Below are 24131 nucleotides of genomic sequence, written 5' to 3'. Positions count from 1 at the left end.
TCATTTGTGAGGTGACTTGATTTAAAACATTATACCCGAAAAATCTACTTAAGTACAGTATCAAACTATTTATACTTTGTTGCTCCCCACTGCTGAATCTTTTGACTAGAAAGAAAAGTGACTGACTTCTCCTCTTTTCAATGTGTAGTTGATGTCCTGTTGAAGGCTGTCGGCGACACCCCCATCATGAAAACTAAGAAATGGGCCATGGAGAGGAGCAGGACGGTGCAGTCGCTTTCTCAGTTCATCTCTCGCTTTCTCAAACTGGATGCCAATGAACAACTGGTAAGAGACCACTTTGATAGCCTGCACTTTCCACTGCCGGCCCAGTATCTTCAGAACGGGCAACCCATGACAACACTGGTGCCTGTATTTCTTCACAGTTCATTTACGTTAACCAGTCGTTCGCGCCATCACCGGACCAAGAAGTGGGGGTCCTCTTTGACGTAAGTGCTTGGAAAATTGTGCTCTATAAATACAGTTGAGTTGAGAAGAAAATATTGACTCGATCCAGAGGCCAACAAACACCGTTGTAACATTTGTGTGGGTTTAGGATTTCATTCTGTTAAGTTAATTAAAAAAAAAAGTAAATCGCAGAATTGGTTGCCATGTCTGGCATACAAACAACGTGAACATTATCTTGTTCATGTTTTCAGTTTCGTAGCAGGAGTTAAAGTCACGAGTGTCTTTTTGGAAAAAAAGAGTTACTTGAGGGGTCGGAAAAGTTGATCAATATAGCAATCAAAGTGATCCATTGAAAATAGATTGGGTTAATTCCAGCCATATTTTAAATTATTGGGTACTCGTGCTTGTCCACCGATACTGAAGGCAAAAAAAATCTGACCTTGAGTATGTCGGAAGATTGACACATTGGTGAATCATCATTTGAGTCAGAAAGAGGAATTTTTGTCATTCTCTTGGATTGAATTTCATACATAAAATGCTAACGTTTCAGTACTCTAAATGGTTTAGTACTCCAAAAGTGAATACTCACACTGGTATTGGCATTTGTTTTTAACTTAACTTTTAATTTTTTTTCTGATAGTGAAAGATTAACCCTATTAGCATTCATGAGGTGCAGCAAAACTTCTCAGACTCATTAGTAACAATCCTGAAATGGTTTGAATGCATACCAAAACGCATAAATGAAACATCAGTAGCATTGACCAGCAGAGGGCGCTAGAGGAGTCGATTTCATTATACGTCAAAACTCCAGGAGAGAGAAGACAAACTGTCATGAAAATCGAATTGCTGCTACTTGTTGTCTTGATTGAGAGCGAAAGAACGTTTCTTCTTTCTCTTTCAGTGTTTTGGAAGTGACGGCAAGCTGATTCTGCATTATTGTAAATCTCAAGCTTGGGGTTGATTTCAGTTTCGGCCCTGATTTTGTCCACTTTAAAGGCGACGATAGGGATGTGTGAACATTGTTTTCCACCAACAAGATGCAATCCCTCCCATTAACATCAGAGCTAACACATTTTTGATGTTTCGTGTACATACTGTAAATAAATTCTCAACAATATACCATTTTTTTTAGTTTTGTCTTTATTTTTATGAAAATCAATATTCCAATCACGAATTGTGCATTTTCAACAGAGCTACAACAGAAAATGGAGGGACGATTTTCGATCCCAATTCAAGTGGTTCCCTGACTAAAAGAGCTTACAGCGTAAGAACAAGATTTTGGCTGTAAAAGACCTAAATCACACGGGGGTTAGGGGGGGTAGTTTTTCACCCGAATTAAAAACACATTTCCATTCGGGACTAACTTCAGTTCTTTTGGCATTTGCGTGCAGCATAACAGCAAAATGCCGATGCACCGTGTTTGCTTTGAACTCTCGGTTCATTAAATTGGTCCGAGTATGCTGGCCTCGGAATCCCCCCCCCCCCCCCACGGGTTTTCCATGCGCATTTCTAACAATAAATGAATCCAATTGAAGATTTTTAGTGGTGAAGATGGTCATGGAACCCCCCACCCCCGGCGAAGGCGGCGGCGGTGGTACTGGGCAAGTACAGTAGCGGATGGATTTAGAGGGATTACATGAATCGGGGTGAGTTTGAGCCGACAATTCCCAAGAAAGACAGTCGAGCGCCGTGGACACAAGAAGCCCGACTTGACACGCTTGACCATTGCCCAGGAGGATTATCGAGGGGGGGGGGGGGGGGGTAGCGGAGGCGACGGCTCGAGCGGAGGGTCGCCGATGCTCATGGTCCGGACCGGGGAGCGCAACCATAATAAGCAAAAAGTGTCATCATAAATCCATTGAAGATGGACCCTAGTGAGGATCAAGCGGTTCGGAAGATGAATGAATGAATGAATGAATGAATGAATGAATGAATGAATGAATGGATAAATGTTATTTTTGACTTGAAGGCTCTCGATGAACAAAGATGAGCGAGGACTGTGAGGCTCCTCCACTGCGGCCAACACTTTTCTCATCCGATGTACCTCCTCTCACTGAACTCAAGAAGGACTTTGGTAAGTAATTAACAGCGTGAAGTGAATCGGGCATTTTTTTTTCCTCCACATTTTACGATGCTAGCAAGTACAATCTGACACCAAACGGTTTTCAAACTTGTCACATTGGTCATTGGAAAAACCGCATCTTTGAGACCACGTGTTTTGTGTTGCTCTCATTGCACGGTGATGAGGCGCCGCATATTTTGTGTGGTCGGGATTGACAACATTTTTTGTGATTGTTGCTTTTAAATAGGATTGAGCAGAATAACTTGCAGTGAAAATGAAGACACAGGGGAAAAAAAACCAACAACATTCTGTTTTTTTTTTTGTTTTTTTTTTAATATACGTATTGACGATTAAATCATGGAAAAAATTGGGGGAAAAACCCAACAACATTCTGTTTTTTTTTAATATACGTATTGTCGATTAAATCATGGAACAAAAAGAGGGGGAAAAAACCCAACAACATTCTGCTTTTTTTTTTTTAATATACATATTGTCGATTAAATCATGGAACAAAAAGAGGGGGAAAAACCCAACAACATTCTGTTTTTTTTTTTTTTTAATATACGTATTGACGATTAAATCATGGAAAAAAGTGGGGGAAAAACCCAACAACATTCTGTTTTTTTTTAAAAATATACGTATTGTCGATTAAATCATGGAAAAAAGAGGGGGAAAAAACCCAACAAAATTCTGTTTTTTTTTTAAATTCATGATTTTTTAAATTGTCGATTAAATCATGGAAAAAAATATTGACGTTTCAAAACAGTAGCTTGACCAAAATTGCGATGGCCCCTTCAACCCTAATGTCATCATTTTGTTGTCTTCTTTCATGGCCTCGTAGAGCGTTGCAGTCCAAAATGAACAAGCCAGGCCATGCAGTCTTAATCGGCAGGCGGGGGGGGGGGAGAAAGTAACGAGTGACTCCGAGCGCCCGACGACTATGCGGACATTTTGAAACCCGTTTGTGCTCCATCGCCCTTGGTTGCGTTTCCTTGAGGTGAGACGACACATTGGAAAAGTCGCTGGGCGTCGCCCAAAAGTCGACAAACCGCTCATCTCGCTTTTTGGGCCATGTCGTTTTACAACAGCTGCCCTTCTCGTGGCGGATTTGACAAAGGCCCAGTTAGGTAACAGTGTGAGGAAAGAAAAAAAAAAAATCAATAGTAAGCTTTCCAGGCAAGCCCTCCTCCAGCAGTTTGGCGAACCTTGGAAATCCCCTCTTGTGCATTTTTTTACCTCCATCTGTTTGCCTGCACATGCATCAACTTGACAGCATCTTCCTCCCCCCCCCCCACCCCCTGCCCGCCCTTTTAATCACTCTCCGGCGGTTACGTCACATTCATCTTTGCCGCACGGTTTATTAAACCTGGCAAGCTCCATCACCTCCCGCCAACCGGAAGCATCTGTTCCCCGCGTCCCTCCTCTTTTTTTGCCGCCGCTAGCCGCTCCGCGCCGCATTCGTCTCCCCGGCGCCTTCGGCCATGCCGGAGCGCATGTCGCGGCGCTCGCGCTCGCTGCTCTCCCTGACCTTGACCTCTTTGGCCCTGGCGCTGTCCATCCTGGCCCTGTGCACCTCCTACTGGTGCGAGGGAACCCACAAGGTGGTCAAGCCCCTCTGCCTGTCGCCGGTCAAGATGAAGAACTGCGGGCAGAACAACAGCGAGCCTTACACCACAGGTACTGTCACGCTTGATTTTACAACTCTTGAAAATATCGAGGAGGCTCATCTGCGGGTCTTCCTTGGCATGAACTTTGAGCTTGAGTTTAGCAGCGGGAAGGGGGCGGAAAAAAAAAATAAAATGGAGATTGAAAGTTTTTTTTTTTTTACCCCTAGCTCCCTTTTAATTCTGGATGACTTTAATCTGCGGACACCCCTCACAGGTCTCCGCCGTTGACACATCTGCTCTTTATTTTATTCCCCACCGTATACGCTTAATTCACAAAAGGATTAAGCGCATAAAGGAATTGACTCAGCTCGCCCCCGTACGCCGTGTACATAAAAAAAAAAAAAAAACGACAGGATGTCCTTGTAGCAATGTACAGTGTCGTCTTAATGTCATTGTGACACCTCTCGACCGGATTTATGGACCCTGATGATGAGATTGGCGTTCGGTTAGTATAGGACAGGATTGAATCAACTTTATCATCTCGGAGGGGAAAATCGGTTGTAGGCGCCGCTACGGTGCGGCACTTATACGTACACAAAACGTTACAGCGACAAATTATTCGATGTTCAAACTGCAATACAGTGCTATGCTACTCATACTACGATTATTTTTGTTTTGTTTTGAGATCTCAAAGTGGATTCATCAGTATCGCGTGTTTCGGCTTAGCATGCTAGCAGCGGCACCTTAAAAACCCTCAAAAACCCTCAAAAACCCTCAAAAACCCTCAAAAACCCTCATGAAACAACAAAAAAAGATGGTAACCCGAGAAAAAAATTGCTCAACCAAGGCGTGTCCTCTAATTAGCGTCTTCAAACTTGTAATCAGCCAGTCGGGCTACTTAAAGGGCGACAAGTCGTCACTGTGAGCTTCTGGTGACATAACCTCACAGTGGTTTTGGTGTTTGTAGCACGCTGAACGATGGCCGGAGGAAGCGGAGGAGAGAGAGAGTTGTCCCAGGAGATGAGAAAGAAAAGAGATTGTGAATTTTGAAGATCCGCAGGGCTGGAGGAGGAAGTGGCCGCGGAGTCGGCTCGTCTTTGGAGGCAAACGCTTGCGTGGAAAGCGAGTTCGGAGATGAAAAATATAAAATATCAACGGTGTCGGTGACTCCATCACTGTCATCACCTTAGCGTTGACTGAAAAAAAATTTTTTTTGAAGTTGTTCAACCTAGGTCAGAAAGTGTGGGTTGGGGGGGGGGGGCGTGCATCTGCAAGGACAATAACATTTTTGACTTGCAGTGGCAGCAGTTCATACGCTGATCAAGCTACCGAGAAGCACAAAGTCTCCCCGCCGACGCTTGTCCAACAAGGTGGATCTCGGACTATCCCGGTTGCCAAATTATTCCGATTTGTTTGGATAATTTCGTTGTGGTGCCAACCCTCCTCCATTGGGTCTGTTTCTTCACTTTAGCTCATGTGGAGTTTTTGGCTAGCCGGTTAACGACATTAGCAAAGGCAACGCGTCGTTTTAACAGCGTGTCCGGTCATTATTCTTTCTTTCTTAGCGAGAGCAATAGTAAAAGACGGAAAATTAATTTGTGTGCGGCCGAGTGCTTTTTTTTTTTTTTTTTTTAAATGCCCCAAACTCCCAACAGAATGATCGACTTTTAATCTGTTTCGATAGCATGCCATAAAGTAAAAAATCATGGCTCTCGTGCCCTCATTCTGTCTTTGTTTTTTTTTTTTTTTTTAACTTTGCTTACATTGTCACTTGCTTTTCCAATCCTGAAAAATTTTAGAGCAGTTCAGGAAAAAAAACGATGTGGAGGCTGACGATGACGAGTTGTTGTCCAGTCGTCAGCCGCAATGTCCAAACACCAAAACCCTGTCGTGTCGCGTCCTGTGTGTGTGTGTGTGTGTAAACGTCACCCCGCTGGTGTGCTGTGCCCTTAGAGAGCCCGACCCAAAACCCTTTCAACCGCACGCTGTCTCCAGCCAGACGCGATGAGCTGGCCAAGATCCGCCAGAGGCAGCTGGCCAACGCCGTTCACTACATCTGGGAGACGGGCGAGGACAAGTTTGCCTTTCGATACTTCCACACCGGCTTTTGGGAAAGCTGCGAGAAACACAATGATGGTGAGCAGGGGTGGGGGGGCGGGGGGGGGCGAGATTGACACAGCAACTTAGGGTAATGTGTTTAAATTTTTTTATTTTTTTAAATTTGATAGCCGCTGTGGCATATCTGCTTAGAATTCAAAATGGTGTGTGTGTGTGTGTGTGTGAGGGGGGTGGGTGGGGTGGGGGGGGGGGGTGAAGAGTGGATGAGTGAGAATTTTCTGGCAATGCGAGTGCACGTTTTTGGTACGAGGGACGGATTAGTACAGGGGGTCGGCAACCCGCGGCTCCAGAGCCGCACGCGGCCCTTTGGTGCCGCCCTAGTGGCTCCCTGGAGCATTTTGGGTGGGGTGGGGGGGGAGTGAAAAGTGGATGAGTGAGAATTTTCTGGCAATTCGAGTGCACGTTTTTGGTACGAGGGACGGATTAGTACAGGGGGTCGGCAACCCGCGGCTCCAGAGCCGCACGCGGCCCTTTGGTGCCGCCCTAGTGGCTTCCTGGAGCATTTTCAAAAAATGTTGGAAAATGCCCACCCCTGAATGGTCAGCTTCCCCGGGACTCCTTTTCATTTTCTCCTGACCAACGCTTGCTCTTCTTGGCAGGGGAGAAATGCAGAAGCTTCATCGAGTTGACTCCAGGGGAGACTCAAGGTGAGACGAATGTTTGTTTTCGACACGAGCGAAGCTTGTGGAGTCCTCCCCCCCCCCCCCCCCTCCCTTGATGGTGCTTTGCTGTCCTTTGCGGCAGGTGTGCTTTGGCTGTCGGTCATATCCGAGTTCACGTACATCGGCCTGCTCGGGATGGGCTTCTTGCTCATGTGGCTGGAAGTGTTGTGCGCTCACAAAGAGATGCACTCGCTCAAAATCAGTGCCTACGCTGCCATGTGCACCGTGCTGTCAGGTGAGCAGGAAACAAAAACACGATTTCCTATCCACTTCACCGAGATTGTGGTGAGGAAGAGTTTCATTTTGGGGAATAGTTGTTTTTAAAAAAAAATGTTTTTTTGCATGACCAGGACTAAGTTTCAACAAGTAGAATCGGATATGTTGTTCCACCCATCCATCCATCATCTACCGCTTATCCGGGGCCGGGTCGCGGGGTCAACAGCTTTAGCAGGGAAGCCCAGACTTCCCTCTCCCTAGCTACTTCTTCCAGCTCTCCCCGGGGGATCCCGAGGCGTTCCCAGGCCAGCTGGGTGACATAGTCTCTCCAGCGTGTCCTGGGCCTTCCTCGGGGTCTCCTCCCGGTGGGACATGCCCGGAACACCTCACCGGGGAGGCGTTCAGGAGGCATCCGAATCAGATGCCCAAGCCACCTCATCTGTTGTTTTAAAAAAAAAATTTTTTTTTGCATGACCTGGACAAAGTTCCTACAAGTAGAGTCGGATTTGTTTGTTTGTTTGTTTTTCTGAGTCCCGATATTGATGGCGGGCTGGCTGATTCCAAAGTCAAGTCCATGACAGTCATCCGAATAATGCAACTAGGTTTCATTCATTCATTCATTCATCTTCCGAGCCGCTTGATCCTCACTAGGGTCGCGGGGGGTGCTGGAGCCCATCCCAGCTGTCTTCGGGTAGTAGGCGGGGGACACCCTGAATCGGTTGCCAGCCAATTGCAGGGCACACAGAAACGAACAACCATTCGCACTCACACTCACACTCACACCTAGGGACAATTTAGAGTGTTCAATCAGCCTGCCACGCATATTTTTGGAATGTGGGAGGAAACCGGAGCACCCGGAGAAAACCCACGCAAGCCCGGGGAGAACATGCAAACTCCCCACAGGGAGGCCGGAGCTGGAATCGAACCCGGTACCTCTGCACTGTGAAGCCCACGTGCTAACCGCTGGACTACCGGGCCGCCCACAACTAGCTTTCAGGATTTTTTTTTCTTTCTTTTTATTTATTTCTTCCTCACGTTTTTGCAGGTCTTCTGGGGATGGTGGCCCACATGATGTACACCACCGTGTTCCAGATGACGGTCATTGTGGGGCCCAAAGACTGGAGGCCTCAGACCTGGGACTATGGCTGGTCTTTTGCGTAGGTTTCTGCCAAACGTGCATAAAATGGCTAGATGGCGGCGGGCGGGGGGGGGCATTTTTTTGACCAGGCGTGACAATATTTTCTTTCCAGACTAATGCTTTCAACATGTGCTGCTTGTAGTCTCGCCTGGGTGTCCTTCAGCTGCTGCATGGGCGCCGCCGTGGTGACGCTCAACTCCTACACCAAGACCATCATCGAGCTGCGCCGCAAACAGAGGCTTCGCCTGGAGGAGGCGCGGGCCGTCGCCCGGGCCCCCTGCTACGAGGAGGTGGTCTCCGGCGGGGGCGGCGGGGGCGGGGCGGGGGGCTTCTACTCCGTTAGCGGCCTGCTGCAGTGTCCCGACGGCATGATCGACGTGGCCTGGGCCCCCAACGGCAGCGTGGTGGGCGTGGCCAACGGGGACGTGCCGACGCTGGTTTTAGTGGGAGGCTGCGGGCCGGAGGGCTGCGAAGACTGCGAGCGGGAGATGGACGAGATGGAGGGGCCCGTGGACCGAGTGGACTCGCCTTGCTGAGGGAGAGAGAGAGACCAAGAGACCACCGGCCTCCATCCCTCCAGGAGCTTAAAAACTGAAGCTGGAGCCTCACGAACAAGGTGAAGGAAACTTTGCTCCAACTCGGTCCATGTCACATCCGCCCACAATGACCACGGGCCAGAGTGACATGCGGGGGTGCATGCTCTCTGGGGGGGGTTTCTCAGTGCCTCACGGGAGAAAGGCTCACTCACATGTGTGTGTGTGTACAAACGCAATACGCATTCACCAGACACTTCATTAGGTACACCCACGGAATCGAACGAGAGTCAATCAAGTCCCGTCGATGTTTTGATGGAGCTCCGGTTCAGAACAAAATTTAAAATCAAGAATGATTCTTCTCACTCATCTGACGGGAGCGGCGAGAGAGTGACGGGCACAACAACCGAGGACGGAACGATCCATTCCCGTAGCGCCAACACCCGCAGGGTACGGTCAAAAAGCTCCGTCACCGATTTTGCTTTTACAAAGACGATAAGACAAAGACGACACCGTTCAAATATTGTCAAGCGGTGGTTCAATAAAATCATGGAAAAATAGTTCAAGTCAAAAAATGATTTGTTTCAGCAAGGGTGTCATGTCGGAATTCATCACAGGCTTCATCATGGGGGGGGGGGGGGCGGGGGGTGAGGGGGGTCACCACAAAAGGTTTCTGTTTGATCAATGGCGATATTCTGCACTGGCAATCACACCAACGTGCTCCATTTTACTTTGTCGAGTGGTTGCAGAAAATCAAATCATTTTGGAATCCAGATGATTTTCTTTCATCGCTTGACCAAGTAAAATGGAGTCCATTCAACAACAAAAAAAAAAATTCGGTGCGAGTCATTCATTTGCACGGCGGGTGACGCATTTGAATACACAAATGCGTGTCAAACGTCTCGGATATTCATTCATTTATTCATTCCCGCATATGTTTCGGGACGGGTGTCAAACTCGAGGCCCCGGGGGCCGGATCTGGCCCGCCGCATCATTTTATGTGGCCCGCGAAAGCAAATCAAGCATGTTAAGTTTCATGATGCTTGCTAAAGTCTGTGCCAAATTTTCAAATTGTCCAATGTAATATCACAATAACCGTCATTATTCATTCATTCATTTTCCGTACCGCTTGATCCTCACGAGGGTCGCGGGGGGTGCTGGAGCCTATCCCAGCCGTCTCCGGGCAGTAGGTGGGGGACACCCTGAATCGGTTGCCAGCCAATCGCAGGGCACACAGAGACGAACAACCATTCGCACTCACACTCACACCTAGGGACAATTCAGAGCGTCCAATCAGCCTGCCACGCATGTTTTTGGAATGTGGGAGGAAACTGGAGCACCCGGAGAAAACCCACGCAGGCCCGGCGAGAACGTGCAAACTCCACACAGGGAGGCCGGAGCTGGAATCGAACCCGGTACCTCCGCACTGTGAAGCCGATGTGCTAACCACTGGACTACCGGGCCGCCTAACCGTCATTATTCTTGATTTATTATTTTAAAACGAGTTATTCATCAATTAGTTTTGCGCCGTGCATGTAGTATGTGGAGGGGATTAAACATTTATACGGTTTCCCAAAATTCACCATAACTACAATACGGCCTGCGGCAAAAATGAATTTGCTGCCCTATGTTAAGGAGACAAACGTTTTCTTCCCCCCCTGCCGAGATGCAACGACACGCACTCATCGATCCCAGTCCGACATCGGCGGCTATCTTGCCAACCCGCGGCCGTAGATAGTCCGAGCGTCGATAGACGCTGCGAGATTATCGAGATTTTGAAAAGTCTGCTCTCTGATGTTGAACAGAAGATTACGTGTAAAGCAGTAATCCACAGTTGGACGCAAAGACGGGTGAGGGGAGATGGCTCAACCGTGTCGCGGCGGGTCAGGAGGAAAGTTGGAAAGGAGAGCTGGCACGGGCGCACAAAAAGAAGGTTGGCGTGGCAACGGCGCGGAATATGCTTCCCCTATCGAAAGCTCCCCAAAAAAAAATAAAATGTTCCTCCTACTGTCAAATGAGTGTGGCCAAATTCATCTGAATGTCTCTAGGTTACACATTCGGGATAATCCTGGATTGACCATCTGGGATGAATACAACTGAAAAGCTTCGGCAAGCGCCGCTGCTGTCAGGTACAGTCCAATTCGACTGGATATCGTTGCGCTCGAGATGTCCGCGTGCACGCGTCTATTCCTGAAAAATCGATTGGAAGTATTTCTAAACTGGATTGAAACAGTGACCACACCTTTTTTTTACATTCAGAGTGTTTCTTAAAAAAAAGCTTGCAACTGCTTTTCATGAGTTCAGAATGAACAATTAGAACTGTTCCACGGTGGGTTTTTTTTTTAAAGCATTATTCTCCGCTTTCACTTTGAATTTTGATTGAGAATAAATCGCTTCAAGTCGACATGTATGACAAAAATCTTTAATGTCATATGCTACACTGTATCGTTTCGAGTTACAATACATCAAGAGTAAATTGACTACTTTCGTTTCAATAGCTGTAAAAAAAACAAAAAACAAAAAAACAACGGAGCATATCAGCAAGTCATCAACTTTGACACTGTTATGATATCATAAATTTTTTTATTTTTTATTTATATCATTTCCAAGTTGCGTCGTGAATGACAACACGCATTTCAATATGCGACTCAATGAGAGCTAAAATATGCTTCAAATCAACAGATGGAAAAAAAAAACCACTCGTATCACTCAACAAAATAATAAAAGTTGATGAGAAACGGTCGTTTGAAATGAGCGACAAATAGTTTCTCGTCGACCTCGTCGACACAAATACAGCTCGTCTTGGATCGAGGCCTGAAGCTATCCGATAGTTTGACAATAGCGAAGCTATTCGTTAATTGAGTCAAATTGTTGTGTCGCCACCCTCACGTTCTACTGTCATATCTGTGACGTTGAGCGTGTCGAGCTTTCAGAAAGGAAGGGACTGGTGAGTGACGTGGGTGTCAGTGAATTTGTGTAGAGTTGGCCGGCTGTTAACTGGCTAACCTGTTCGATGCGCTTTCTTTTCCTTGTTAAGTGCTAAATGAAACATTTGCCGTCTTACATGGACTCTCGACGTCCAGATATATATATATATATACAGTATATATATATATATATATATATATATATTTGTAATCAAATTATTTGAGTTAATTGGATTGTTCTTTGCAGCTCAAATTCGGGACACTTGTTTAGCTAACATCATAATTTGGACCCGGTAATTTTTATTACTATATTTATTATTTACTTATTTATATTATTTATTATTTATTATTTACTTTTTTTTTTTTTTTTTTTTTTAGGTTTCAGTCTCCATCATCTCACATTGCTACCCCCGATTTAGAGTAATATTCACGTGACCTTAGTTTTGGCTGTACAAATATGTTTCAGTGCTATGCAATTCTTACTGATGATAATATTCAGGCTCTGCTTTCACAATCTAAATCAAAAAATATATCCGTCACTTATTTTATGTCAACATCTTTGTCTATCCAATTACGGGGTTTTTTTTTTCAGTTAAACACACAAAAATATCAAGTTTAATTCCAGTCAATGTGACATCTGGTTTTATTTTGTGGGACAGTTTTTGGAGTTCAGTTAAATGAAGCCCAAAAATTATTCACATTCTGGCCACTTAATACTCATTTTAAAAAAAAAGTGTATATGCTTTCTATGAACATCTCTAACACAAATCTGAACTCTTTTTAACACTTTCCTCGCGTCATTTCCAAACAAATCATGAATCATTTTGGTTTAAGATGATACAGTATAAGACAAACATGAGAACAAGAAGTAACCCCAAAATATTTACACTTGGGAGGGATGTTAAAAAAAAAAAAAGCCAGGGAGGAAACGGAAGCAGACTTGCCGGCATCGCAAACGCGGCCTTTTCACTGTTTCAGCGGCCCGTAGTGGATGAGCCGCATTGCATTTTCATTCTCAATCACTCCCTTGATGAACTCCCCTTCGGCCAGTCGCTCTGTGAGGCGCAAAAAGTCAAGAGAGAGAGACACGCAAAACAGTTGAGCGCACGTCCAAAAGCACTTGTTTGAGAAATCCGCTCGGATCTTACACGCTTGGCGAAACAAAGGAGTCAGCTGAGGATGGAACAAAGCTGGCACGCACGCCGTCGTGCGCTTTCCCGAGCCCACCGGTGGGATTTATTCCGGTGAAGCAGCTGATTGTCAAATTTAATCTCTGTGCATGTGTGCAAACAGCTGCTGAGGAAAGGTAGCACGCAGATGTTCACAACCCTTCCGAATTGAAGTTTGGCTCTTGGAATTTTATTTATTTATCTTTTTTTTTCAGGGGGTTGGGGGGGTTCTTTCTACAGTCAGAAGTGGCAAAAGTGTACAAATAATTTTCTTTCAAGCGCACACGATGATTCACCGATGTGTCGACTGCTGCAGTGTACTTGCAGTATACTTATATATTATTATTATTATCCATCCATCCATTTTCCGAACCGCTTGATCCTCACTAGGGTCGCGGGGGGTGCTGGAGCCTATCCCAGCTGTCTTCGGGCAGCAGGCGGGGGACACCCTGAATCGGTTGCCAGCCAATCGCAGGGCACACAGAGACGAACAACCATTCGCACTCACACCTAGGGACAATTTAGAGTGTCCAATCAGCACGCATGTCTTTGGAATGTGGGAGGAAACCGGAGCACCCGGAGAAAACCCACGCAGGCCCGGGGAGAACATGCAAACTCCACACAGGGAGGCCGGAGCTGGAATCGAACCCGGTACCTCTGCACTGTGAAGCCGACGTGCTAACCACTGGACTACCGGGCCACCTATTATTATTATTATTATTATTATTATTATTATTATTGTTGTATCATTGGCTGATATCAGCAGCTTCCATTTTCTACTAATACCTTAAACTAAGGCTGGTATCAGCCTAATACCCGGCCGGTGTTGTTGAAATAGTACACATACTCTTGGGGGGTCGTGGAGACTTTGGGCAAATTGGGAGTACAGATTCAACTCTTGTACTTCAGTAAAAGAAGAAAATATTTGCCAGAGGTGGCAAAAGTACTAACACCCTATACTTTGGTATATCCGGTTCCTTTCCCAATGTAAAATGTACCCAGAAATACCAAATGTACTCACATTTTGCACTGAAATAGAAGTAATGCAAATAGCTGTTTGAAAATTACAAGTACCGGTACCTCTTAAGTATCATTAAAAAAATGTACCGGGGGTGGGAAAAGTACACCCACTCTGTATTTAAATAAAAGTGTATAGATACAATACTTCAGAGGATGTCTTGAATGAGATTAATACTGTACATAATGGCTACTTGTGTTGAAATTATCATTCGTTCATTCATTCATCTTCCGTACCGCTTGATCCTCACTAGGGTCGCGGGGGGGGGGTGCTGGAGCCCATCCCAGCTGTCTCCGGGCAGTAGGCGGGGGACACCCTGAATCGGTTGCCAGCCAATCGCAGGGCACGTGTTGAAATTAATAACGGGTAAAATTAGATGTGGTGATCTGCATGCATCGTCGGTGACAAAAGCCCCCCCCCCCCCCCCCCCCCCCGCCGCTCTACTCAATACGTAGAGAAGGATGAAGCAAGTATTTGTCCAAGGCTACGCCGCTTACCGTTGTCCTTCTTTTCAAAGTAGGACCAGAGCTTGTTGGCTCGCTTCTCGGGTGTGTTCTCGTCTTCTGGTAGCTTGCTTTGTTCCTCCTTGGGGATCAGCTTGAAGATGGCCTGAGAGCAGCGATCATCATAGAAAACCGTCGCTCAGCTTTATGCCCGAGTTATGATTTCATCAAACACGGCCAAAAGTCTAATACCCCTCAAATCATAGAACTCGGAATTTGACAAAAGTGCATATACCTTTTCAGTGATCCGGTTAAATATACAATCTTCTATTCTCATTGTTTGATGTTTACTTTGACAGTAGCTCTTTTGTCATGTGATTGGCTAAATAGAGCTCCAGATTGATGTCCACTTGTGTGCCGATGTTGTTGATGGGTTCCATCCTTGTGGCGGGGCAGTATTAAGCGCTGGATTGAGTTGGCTAAATCCCCACTCGGGGACCACGTACCAAAATGCGTCGCCCACCGCTGCCGCGCACAAGCTTCATATCCACTAGCAGTAACGGTCTTTGAGGTCCACTTGGTTCTGTTTGAAACGACATTCAGTGCAAAAACGCAACGCAAACCAGGACGCTGTCAAAGCGCAAGACCCGAGGCCCTTCTTAAGCGCGTCCACGCATGTGTGTGTCCCACTTAGAGAGGAGGAAGCCACATTTAAGACACCTAGATTAACATGGATTAGAGCCAAGACTCCGGCCCACCGCCAAACAGCGAGATCTTCGCTTACTTCCAGCGCTCTCGCCTCCGTCATGGCCCCGTCTTAAGCGCGCCTTCTGTTTATGTCGCATTGGAGTGCGGCGACTTTTCACCCCTTTTGTAGAATGTTAACAGCCAATCGGTAGCTTTGGATGTAAAAACGTACCCATTTCGCCGCCGATGTGATTAAAATATATTTATACATATTTCACATGCAATCCTGATTAGGGTGGGAGTTGAGGGGGCGGCACAATGACGGTCCTTTGACGGATTAAATGACAACAGACGGTGAATGGGGAGGGAAACGCAGATTACTCCAGCGGGACGGACGTTAAACGTGCTAACCGAAAGCTAAAGATTAGAGATTAGGGGGGGGGGGGGGGGGACTGGGGCTCAAGTGGGCTGGCAATTAGCGCTTAAAAGCTGCGCAAAGGGGATCACCACCTTGGAAATGGAAGAAACAAAGCGCCTGCAAGGAATACAAAATGGTCGACAGTGTTAAAATGTTGAATAATTGTACTTTAACTTAAAAAAAAAATCTCTAAAATGTAATCAAGTACAAAAGTTTGACAAAAAAAAATCTATATTACATAATACACGAATGTCCGCATTTTGGGGGGTGTGATGACAATTTGGAACTGTCACATTTTTCTGTCTTTTGGTTGTTCTAGCCAACTTCATGCAGAAAAACATCCGATTATACCTTTTGCGTGTATGACGTGCTTTGATTCGCAAGTTTTCGCGTTTGGTTCCGTGACACGCTTCAAAACATTTGGATCTCAAATCATCTTTCCCCATTGAAACGAATGGAAACCACATGAATCCGTTCCAACCATCCCCAAAACACCCACCAAATGATTCTACCGTGTTTTCATTTTAAGATCTTAGACTGATAAATTGGGCAAAATTTAGCGGCAAGCTAAATTCTGACTGAGGATTGAGGATTGAACTGACAACATGTCCCGCACAACCCAAAAAAAAATGCAAAATGAGTCATTGAGAATTAGCGAAAAATACACCTTACCTGTTTGCTCTTTCGGAATAGACAGAAAATTTTTGAGCGACACACCCGAATGATTTCTACTTGTTTGTAGCCGATAACATAAAACTATTCTTACGCAATCACCTCTGCACAGATCAAGGATTTGAACTTGTGGTTTCACATGTGGTTGTCCCTGACCATCAAATTGTTCCTCGGGTGTCACCCACACAACTAAAATCCAAGATCAATGTGGTCCAACGACGCTCCGATCCGCCTTTTGCTAAGGATAGCCGATTAGTCTTTCGAGTCTACCAGAAGGCGGCCATCTTACCTGGCAGATTTCCGTCACTTCTGTCTTGTTGATGTATCCGTTCTTGTCCACGTCGAAGAGCGAGAAGGCCCACTCCAGCTTCCTGGTGACCTTCCCGCTGGAGGTCATATGCAGGGCGATGATGTACTCCTTGAAGTCCAGCGTGCCGTCGTCATTGGTGTCGAAGGAGCGGAACACGTGGCGGGCGTAGCTCTTGGTGTCGCTATCCGGGAAGAAGCGGGCGTAGATCTGCTCGAACTCCTCGGGCGTGATGCGCCCCGTCGGGCACTGTTTCTGGAAATTCTCGTACCACAGGCCGATCTCGTGCTCGGTAAACTTGGTGCTCAGCTTCAGGTCCTCCAGGATTTCCTTGGACAAGGCGCTACTCGTGCTATTGCCCATGGTTGGATTTGGCAAGCGTCTTAGAACAGAGGCGGCGTTTGAGCCTCTTCCTGATCGCAGGCTTTCACGTCAAGATCCACCGCAGAGATCCCTGTCGGGGATTCAAGTACAGTCCAGATACCAAATTCCACCTGAAAACGTCTAAAACCCAAGAAGCAGAGAGGAGAACTCACCCGCCTGCGTGTACGTCCAGCGTCTCAGTGGCGTAAGAGATAAGTTGGAGGTAAGCAGGGCAAGGGGGGGAAACCATCTCCCAATGTGGGACCAGGATAATTCTGTTAATGCGGGACTTAAGGTGGCTGAGCTTTTGACTGAAATAAACTTCTTTGATGGTGCTGCATGCCTCAAAGGAGCGACTCATTTTTGATGGTGTGCTTTTCCATTGACTCTCCCAATTCTCGACCGTTACCAGATCACGTAGAGTATGTAACGTGAACCTACAATGAATCAAGACGTTTCCCGTTGGAGGCTCTCTTCAGACTGACCACCGACTATCAGAAAAGGCCAAAGTTGACCAGTCTAACCTTTCATCAACTTCACTGCCTCCGTTTGCCTAACCAATAGAACTCTGTCGTATTTGATCTCTGGCCTTTTCAGTCCCGGGCCTAAATGTTGTTTCCCCTGACTGCGATGGAAGCAACCGACAAAAGAAAAAGTTCCGACGTCTGTTAAATGTTCACGTCCAGGCCTTGGTTTGACATTTTAATGACGCTAAATTCAATGCGTTGGATGTTTTTGCTTGACGTCATAAAAAAATATGCTCTGTGAGCCCATCGATTGGATTAGCCGTGCCCTCCCGGTCCCCCTCGATCCACCACTTAGCCAATTAGCATCATCACCAACATACCAGGACTGTCATGGCTAATAGAATTAGCCCCTCTTTAAAAGGAATTAAAAAACGCACCCTGACATTTTACCTCTGACCCAGACCGGATGAAGTTAAAGTAAACGACTGGCGTTCTCATGGGAAATGATCTTGTATATTTGCTTCTCATTCACATATGGAGCCAATTGTTTCATTTTCTAATTGGAATCAGTGACAGCTAGCTAAGGATGGTTTAGAACGATTTTGAAGAAGCCATTAATGAAAGTAATGACAGTCATGCAAAAAAAACAAAACAAAACAAATGGTCCCCAAAATGTCATCTTGGTGGAATTGTGAACCGGCAAACATTTTCTTTAGAATTGCTCAGACCATTTATGTTTTCTACCATTAGCACTAGCAGCTGGTTGTCGCTAGCATGGCTATTAGCACTGTTTATTTTAAGAAATGCTAAACAGTATTCGCGATTAATCCATGGTTTCATTTCTTAACTATGTCTTGTTGCTTCGCAATACATTTATCTTTGTCAGTTTGCGTGAGAGATAGTTGATAGCAATAGCAGGATAGTTGATAGCAATAGCAGGATAGTTGATAGCAATAGCCAGTCGTCACTGTTTATTACAAGTTTATTTTGCCACTGTTTATTTTAAGAGATGTTATAATACAACGAACATTTATTTGGATGACTACATGGATTACTGAACGTCTGAGCCGCGTCTTGTCTCTTGACAACTGGTTTATGTTTGTCAATTTATATTAAACACAAGTAGCAGTGCTAGCTGCTAGTCTGCTAACATTTCTTTTTGGCGCTGTATATTTTAAGTGATGATATTACAGCCAGGGCGGCCCGGTAGTCCAGTGGTTAGCACGTCGGCATCAAAGTGCAGAGGTACCGGGTTCGATTCCAGCTCCGGCCTCCCTGTGTGGAGTTTGCATGTTCTCCCCGGGCCTGCGTGGGTTTTCTCCGGGTGCTCCGGTTTCCTCCCACATTCCAAAAACATGCGTGGCAGGCTGATTGAACACTCTAAATTGTCCCTAGGTGTGAGTGTGAGTGCGAATGGTTGTTCGTTTCTGTGTGCCCTGCGATTGGCTGGCAACCGATTCAGGGTGTTCCCCGCCTACTGCCCGGAGACGGCTGGGATGGATGAATGAATGAATGAATATTACAGCCAAGTTTACTTGGAGGTTAATATACTTCTTAACCATGTTTTGGTCATTTATCATATTTACCTTTGTCTATTTGTGTTAACCACTGTTGTTAGCGATAGCCACCATTTGAACACATTCATTCATTCATCTTCCGAGACGCTTGATCCTCACTAGGGTCGCGGGGGGTGCTGGAGCCTATCCCAGGGACAATTTACTCACAACTCACACCTAGGGACAATTTAGAGTGTTCAATCAGCTTGCCACGCATGTTTTTGGAATGTGGGAGGAAACCGGAGCACCCGGAGAAAACCCACGCAGGCCCGGGGAGAACATGCAAACTCCACACAGGGAGGCCGGAGCTGGAATCGAACCCGGTACCTCTGCACTGTGAAGCCGACGTGCTAACCACTGGACTACCGGGCCGCCCCATTTGAACACACTTTTTGAACATTTCTTTTGGCTGAACTGCTTCCAATTCTGTATCTTAGATTCATTTTAATTCTCCGTCAGTATTCAGCCTTTTTGTGTCAATCCACTTTGCTCATGGGTTCACAATAAATTGCCAAGTGCTGATGGATGTAATCGGTTGACCAGAGCACAACTCGTAACACTTCTTTAGCCAGTTGGACACACTGATTCTTTTTCTGTGTGTGTGTAGCACTGATGGTTTCCATAATTGCGACCTTGTTCAACAGCTTGTAATATCCAAACACAGCTATTCATTTGAGTCCAACACGAACCAAGAGGGCAATTTTTTGCTGAAAAATGACGGGGAAAAAAAACAGCCAAATAGTTAAGGGAGCTGAAACAATGCCTTGGCGGGACACCGCTCCAGCGTTGAGAATGACAGAGCTCAGCGCAGAGGAAGGGAGTAGCTCCAAGATAAATATCACTTAATGGCTCATAATGAGGCCGAATGACAGACGACCATTTCCTGGTGGACGCGAGGAAAGACAGGAACAAACAAAGAAACATCACGCCGACAACAATCTTGACGAGAACGGCCACCATCTTGAGAGGCCTTCACTTTGTGACGCATTTGATAAGGTGACCGCACCGATGCCGCCGTCGCCCATTTCTGCACACGCCGTCCTGGGAGAGAGGCACGGTCACTCGCAGACCCAACTGGGAATATTTTTTTTCCCACCCCGGGACGTTTCTCTCACTACGGTAAGTAAGATTATGCGCTCCCCTTTATTTCTCGGAATCATTACAGCAGGCGGCGGAAGAACGATTGGGCAGGTAGAATGAAAATGAGAACACTGTTTTATAGTTGGATGATTCATAGATTTCCTTTAGCAAGGGCATTGCAAGACATCACCAAGTGGTTATATTCCTCGGCTCTTTAAACTCTACGCTGCTGCTGAGATGACATTTTGAAAGTGGAAAAATTCTGCTTCTCTTTTAGCGTTGCAATTGACCCACTTTAGCCAATCACTCTTCCGTTCAGTATGTACAGTTCAGATTGACTTTTTCCTCATAAATTAAGTCTTTATGATTTTTTTTTCTATCCTCATGAATTAAAATTTATTTCGCACTAAAAATGATTCATCCGCCACTCTAAATGGCCTTTTTTTTTTTTTTTTAAGTGATGGGCCACCCTACTGTAATGTTCAAAATGCATGTTAAATAATCCCAAAGAGTCGAAAATGAGCAAGTAGATCCCAATAAATATTGTTTTTGTTTCATTACTAACCAGCTCATGAAGTACTTGATTTGGTGGATTGCTTGTTCGGAACACATTAATGAGATTAATTTACTTGTTTTTCTATTAGAAATGTAGTTTTGTGGAACCCACAGAAAAAATACGGTGACAAAAAGTCTCTTGATGAGGTAAAAAAAAAATAGGGGAAATACTCTTACTTAGCTGAGAGTTTTGGTTGTCACTTCAGCCTTCGTCACTGCTTTTTTTTTCTCTTCACCCCCCCAAAAAAAGACAATTGTCTGAAAAAAAAGTAACCTAAAACTCAATTTGCTGAGTTGTTCTTACAAATATCTTTAAGTTGGGGGCCAATATAAACTCTCATTTCTTTGTTGTGAAATGCGGGAAAGACAATTTTTACAGCAGCAAAAGTTAAAATATTTTGTTGAATGGCCCAATTTAAAAATGCAGCGATTTTGAGTTCACACAATTTTAAAAAAACATCTTTTTTAGGTAGTTATAACACAGAGGGTGAAGAATCAACATTGTGCAGGCGGAGTGAGAAGTCCCACCATGGAAATCCTTGATGCTTCCACACTATCAGCTTCAGCTGTGACCTATGACCCTAAATCCGAGGCCGTGTCATTGCCGGGAGGCGTGGTCTCTGTGGCGGGCATCGCCGTGGTCACCGGCGGCGTGGAGCTCTCCTGCGGTTCCTGCATGCTGGCTTTCGGCTTTTGGGGCACGCTCATCGGCTTCAGCTGCGTGGGCGTGGGCACCTGGGACCAGCTGAACCACTTCAGCGGGGGAACATCTCACTTACTGGCGCTGGGACTGGTGATCCTGGCCTTCAGTTTTGCCGTGGTCGGGAGCGTGGTGGCCTTCTACATCCTGACGAAGAGGAGGAGGGAGAGGAGGCGCAGCGCCAGGCAGGACGGCAAGGAAGTGCTTGTGGAGGAGAATGCAGTTAAACGGGTCACGGTGTAATTGACAGTCGCGAGAGATTTGGATTTGAGTTCTGTCATTAAAATGGAACGTGTTGTGCTGACACGCCTCCTGACATGCAAATCATTTCCCGTGTGAACTCTTTCGTTCTGTCTTGATGATTGAAGACATATAGGCAGTAGGAGACCTTCAGTTGCATGTCAAGAAACTGTCAATCAGAGTCAATATTTCTCTAATTGACGATGGAAATAAAGTCGAGACATTTAGACAAATACGTTTCGGGAAGCGTATGGCATAGAGTAAAATTGTCTGTTCACGAGTGTCATTTTGGGGGATTTTTTTTTTTTAATGAAAGAACGTCATCATCAGCTAAAAAGGTCAAACTGAGTTTAGTTTTGTTGAACCTCGGGGGGAGGTTGACAAGAGTGTGCAAAGTTATTTCTGAATGTGAACTCTTCACAGTCAGGTATCAGCGCTTGAAGTCAACTCGAGTCACATGACATACCAGGTGGTCACGTGTCAACCTTCAAGTTTCAGGAACTTCTTTTTCCTCCCTCGAAAAAAACGCTGCCGTAAAACCCCGCCCCCTTTCCGCTCCTATTGGATCAAAAGATAAATACTTTAACATGATTGGCTAGATGTAAAAGTAGAAACACGTCAAACCCAAACCCTGCCCCCTTTTTCTAAACTTGCAACTATGGGGGTGAGGGGGGGGGGGTAATTGACAACCCCCTCCCACCCCCCACCAGCGACGAAAAACCCAAACGAAAGTTGACTTTTTTTTAGCGGAGAGGGAGAAGAGGAAAAAGTGAAATAAAACACAGAGGAGTCAAACATTTAAGGTGAGTTTGTCGAGCAAGAACCCGACGGCACCGCTGTGCCTTCTCAGGTGTCTCCTGTCAATCACGTTATTTATTCATACAGCCTGTTTTTCAAAAGTGACACATTTAGCTCTCGGTAGTTAGCCTCTAAGGTACAGTCTACCGAAATGTGCGGCTTTCGCAATACAGTACTGTCATTCCAATACTTGTGCCAGCGTATTGATGATATTGTTACCATCATGTTCGACAGTTTCACACTGTATCGTAACCCTCACAACGGAAGTTGATTGTAATATTTAACAGAACACGAGTTTTTTTTTTCTCCGTGACTAAATGCTGACGAGGCTCAGATAAAATCCTGTCGATTATCCGCAAACTCCTCTAAATCTACGGAATTTCTCTTTTTACGCGAATGGAACAATAGTTCCGTCGCTATAGTTTTGATAACACGTTTGTTTGTGTGTGCAGTTATCGATGTCAACGATGCAAGGTAGATGTATAATTTTTTTGACTGTCCCAAAACGTTTAATGTAAAATGAACGTCCGACGAGCAATCGTGATCAAAATTCACTTGCACATCTCTCCTCTTGCCCACGTCGTCCTCTGAAAACGCCATAAAAATCGTCACCGTATTTCGGATTTTACAAACATTAAACCTTCCTCTACCCACAGAGGTTTTGCTGTCGAGAAAAAGTTTCTTAATGTTAGAAAACGAAAACCAATCGTCACAAAATATCAAGCACCCATTTCTACATACACCCACAACAATATCTGAAAATATAAAAATACTATTTTAGATTTCTTTCGTCTATGGGGGAGCAAAAGCCGTCATGCCCATAAAATCCCAAATGGCGGTTGTTTGATATCGTCAGACGGTTTGTTTGTTTATTGAACATAACATAAAACATATACAGTAATAATTTGACAGAAAATAAGGTAGATAAAAAAGTAAAAGAAAGAAATCAGTCTTCATTCAACACAGTTATTATGTTCAAGGGAGTAGGATGAAGTAAAAAAACGTATCTAGTCCTACCCCGTTATGTGTTTATATGTACTAAATCATTTTTATATCAATCAGAAAAGAAAAAGTAAGAAGAAGTCTCCATTAAGGCTCATACTTTACCCTTAACCATGATATTTTCACAACTTTTGGTTTGTATCGGGATTATATACATCCTCACCCTGGCACTCTTGTGTCAATTTTCTCTTGTATTCATAATGGATATTGCAATACCTTTCTCTATTTATCAACTTAGTTCTGATTTATCATTATATTTAATGTTTATATTTAATGTTTTCCGACATTAAGCCACGTTAAGCCTTTTTACAAGTACATTAACCGCCCCCTTTTTTAATTATTATTTTTTTAAGGTATTTTAGGAATTTCAAGAGTTATTTCAGGTCTCCGGACTAATTTTCATTTATTTTTTTACTTGGATGCACAGTGGCACACAACCTCAACTTTTAGGGGCACAAGTAAAAATTTTAAGGTGTGCACTGTAAATTGAGTTGCAAATTAAATATTCCCTCCACTCATTTGCACAATGTGGCTCATAAATTGGCTAAAATGAGCACAGAATTGTGAGAAAAAAATATCATCAGCAGATTTACTGGTCACACAGGCGCGGGAAGACGAAAAATGTACTTGCATTGTCTCAAGTTTTCGGAGCAAAATGCCACCATTTTGGTTACAGTCTGGAGTCCAAAGTTGTTTATTGTCCATTTTAAAACTAGCTCCAGTTGAATATGTTGTATCATTCTGTTCTATAATACGCACATATTTCAGGACCAAATTATTTCCTTTTTCTTTTTATTTATTTCTAAATTATGCCATTGGAATAAAATATCACCCACGTTGAGTAATGTCTTTTGTTTTTGTTTGCCGGTGAAACACCAGTTCTGAACCGCAACCGATGTTTCACCATCAATTATGTTCTGGGGGTAGGGAAAAAAAAAAAAAAAGGCACGTCCAAGCATGAATGATATTCAGAATTCCCACTCGATAG

General features: G+C 45.0%; 3 protein-coding genes across 5 annotated transcripts; 2 read left to right on the top strand and 1 right to left on the bottom strand.

The window, feature by feature from the left end:
• Positions 1 to 208: 208 nt before the first annotated feature.
• Positions 209 to 9365, top strand: LOC127600576 (germ cell-specific gene 1-like protein). Its single transcript, XM_052065256.1, has 9 exons — positions 209 to 285; positions 384 to 446; positions 2375 to 2479; positions 3309 to 4144; positions 6028 to 6210; positions 6792 to 6839; positions 6937 to 7089; positions 8116 to 8227; positions 8351 to 9365. Exons 4-9 carry the CDS (start codon positions 3949 to 3951, stop codon positions 8742 to 8744), a joined length of 1086 nt encoding a protein of 361 aa, XP_051921216.1. The 5' UTR covers positions 209 to 285; positions 384 to 446; positions 2375 to 2479; positions 3309 to 3948; the 3' UTR covers positions 8745 to 9365.
• A 2968-nt stretch (positions 9366 to 12333) lies between these two features.
• Positions 12334 to 17179, bottom strand: LOC127600644 (visinin-like). Of its 2 annotated transcripts, XM_052065348.1 has the most exons (4): positions 16919 to 17179; positions 16365 to 16836; positions 14353 to 14464; positions 12334 to 12723 (listed from the first exon to the last, which is right to left on the bottom strand). In XM_052065348.1, exons 2-4 carry the CDS (start codon positions 16743 to 16745, stop codon positions 12635 to 12637), a joined length of 582 nt encoding a protein of 193 aa, XP_051921308.1. In that variant the 5' UTR covers positions 16746 to 16836; positions 16919 to 17179; the 3' UTR covers positions 12334 to 12634. The 2 variants fall into 2 exon arrangements, with proteins under 2 accessions (XP_051921308.1, XP_051921307.1); XM_052065347.1 differs by having other exon boundaries at positions 16365 to 17179.
• Positions 17180 to 19529: 2350 nt separating this feature from the next.
• LOC127600620 (uncharacterized) lies at positions 19530 to 21430 on the top strand. 2 transcript variants are annotated; one of them, XM_052065311.1, is made up of 2 exons: positions 19530 to 19887; positions 20877 to 21430. In XM_052065311.1, exon 2 carries the CDS (start codon positions 20933 to 20935, stop codon positions 21344 to 21346), a length of 414 nt encoding a protein of 137 aa, XP_051921271.1. In that variant the 5' UTR covers positions 19530 to 19887; positions 20877 to 20932; the 3' UTR covers positions 21347 to 21430. The 2 variants fall into 2 exon arrangements, with proteins under 2 accessions (XP_051921271.1, XP_051921270.1); XM_052065310.1 differs by having other exon boundaries at positions 19536 to 19887; positions 20873 to 21430.
• Positions 21431 to 24131: the final 2701 nt, after the last annotated feature.

The sequence above is a fragment of the Hippocampus zosterae genome, chromosome 5 (assembly GCF_025434085.1).
Source record: "Hippocampus zosterae strain Florida chromosome 5, ASM2543408v3, whole genome shotgun sequence".
NCBI lineage: Eukaryota > Metazoa > Chordata > Actinopteri > Syngnathiformes > Syngnathidae > Hippocampus > Hippocampus zosterae.
The sequence above is the reverse complement of the archived record's forward strand: the minus strand, read 5'-3'. Positions and strand labels throughout refer to the sequence as shown.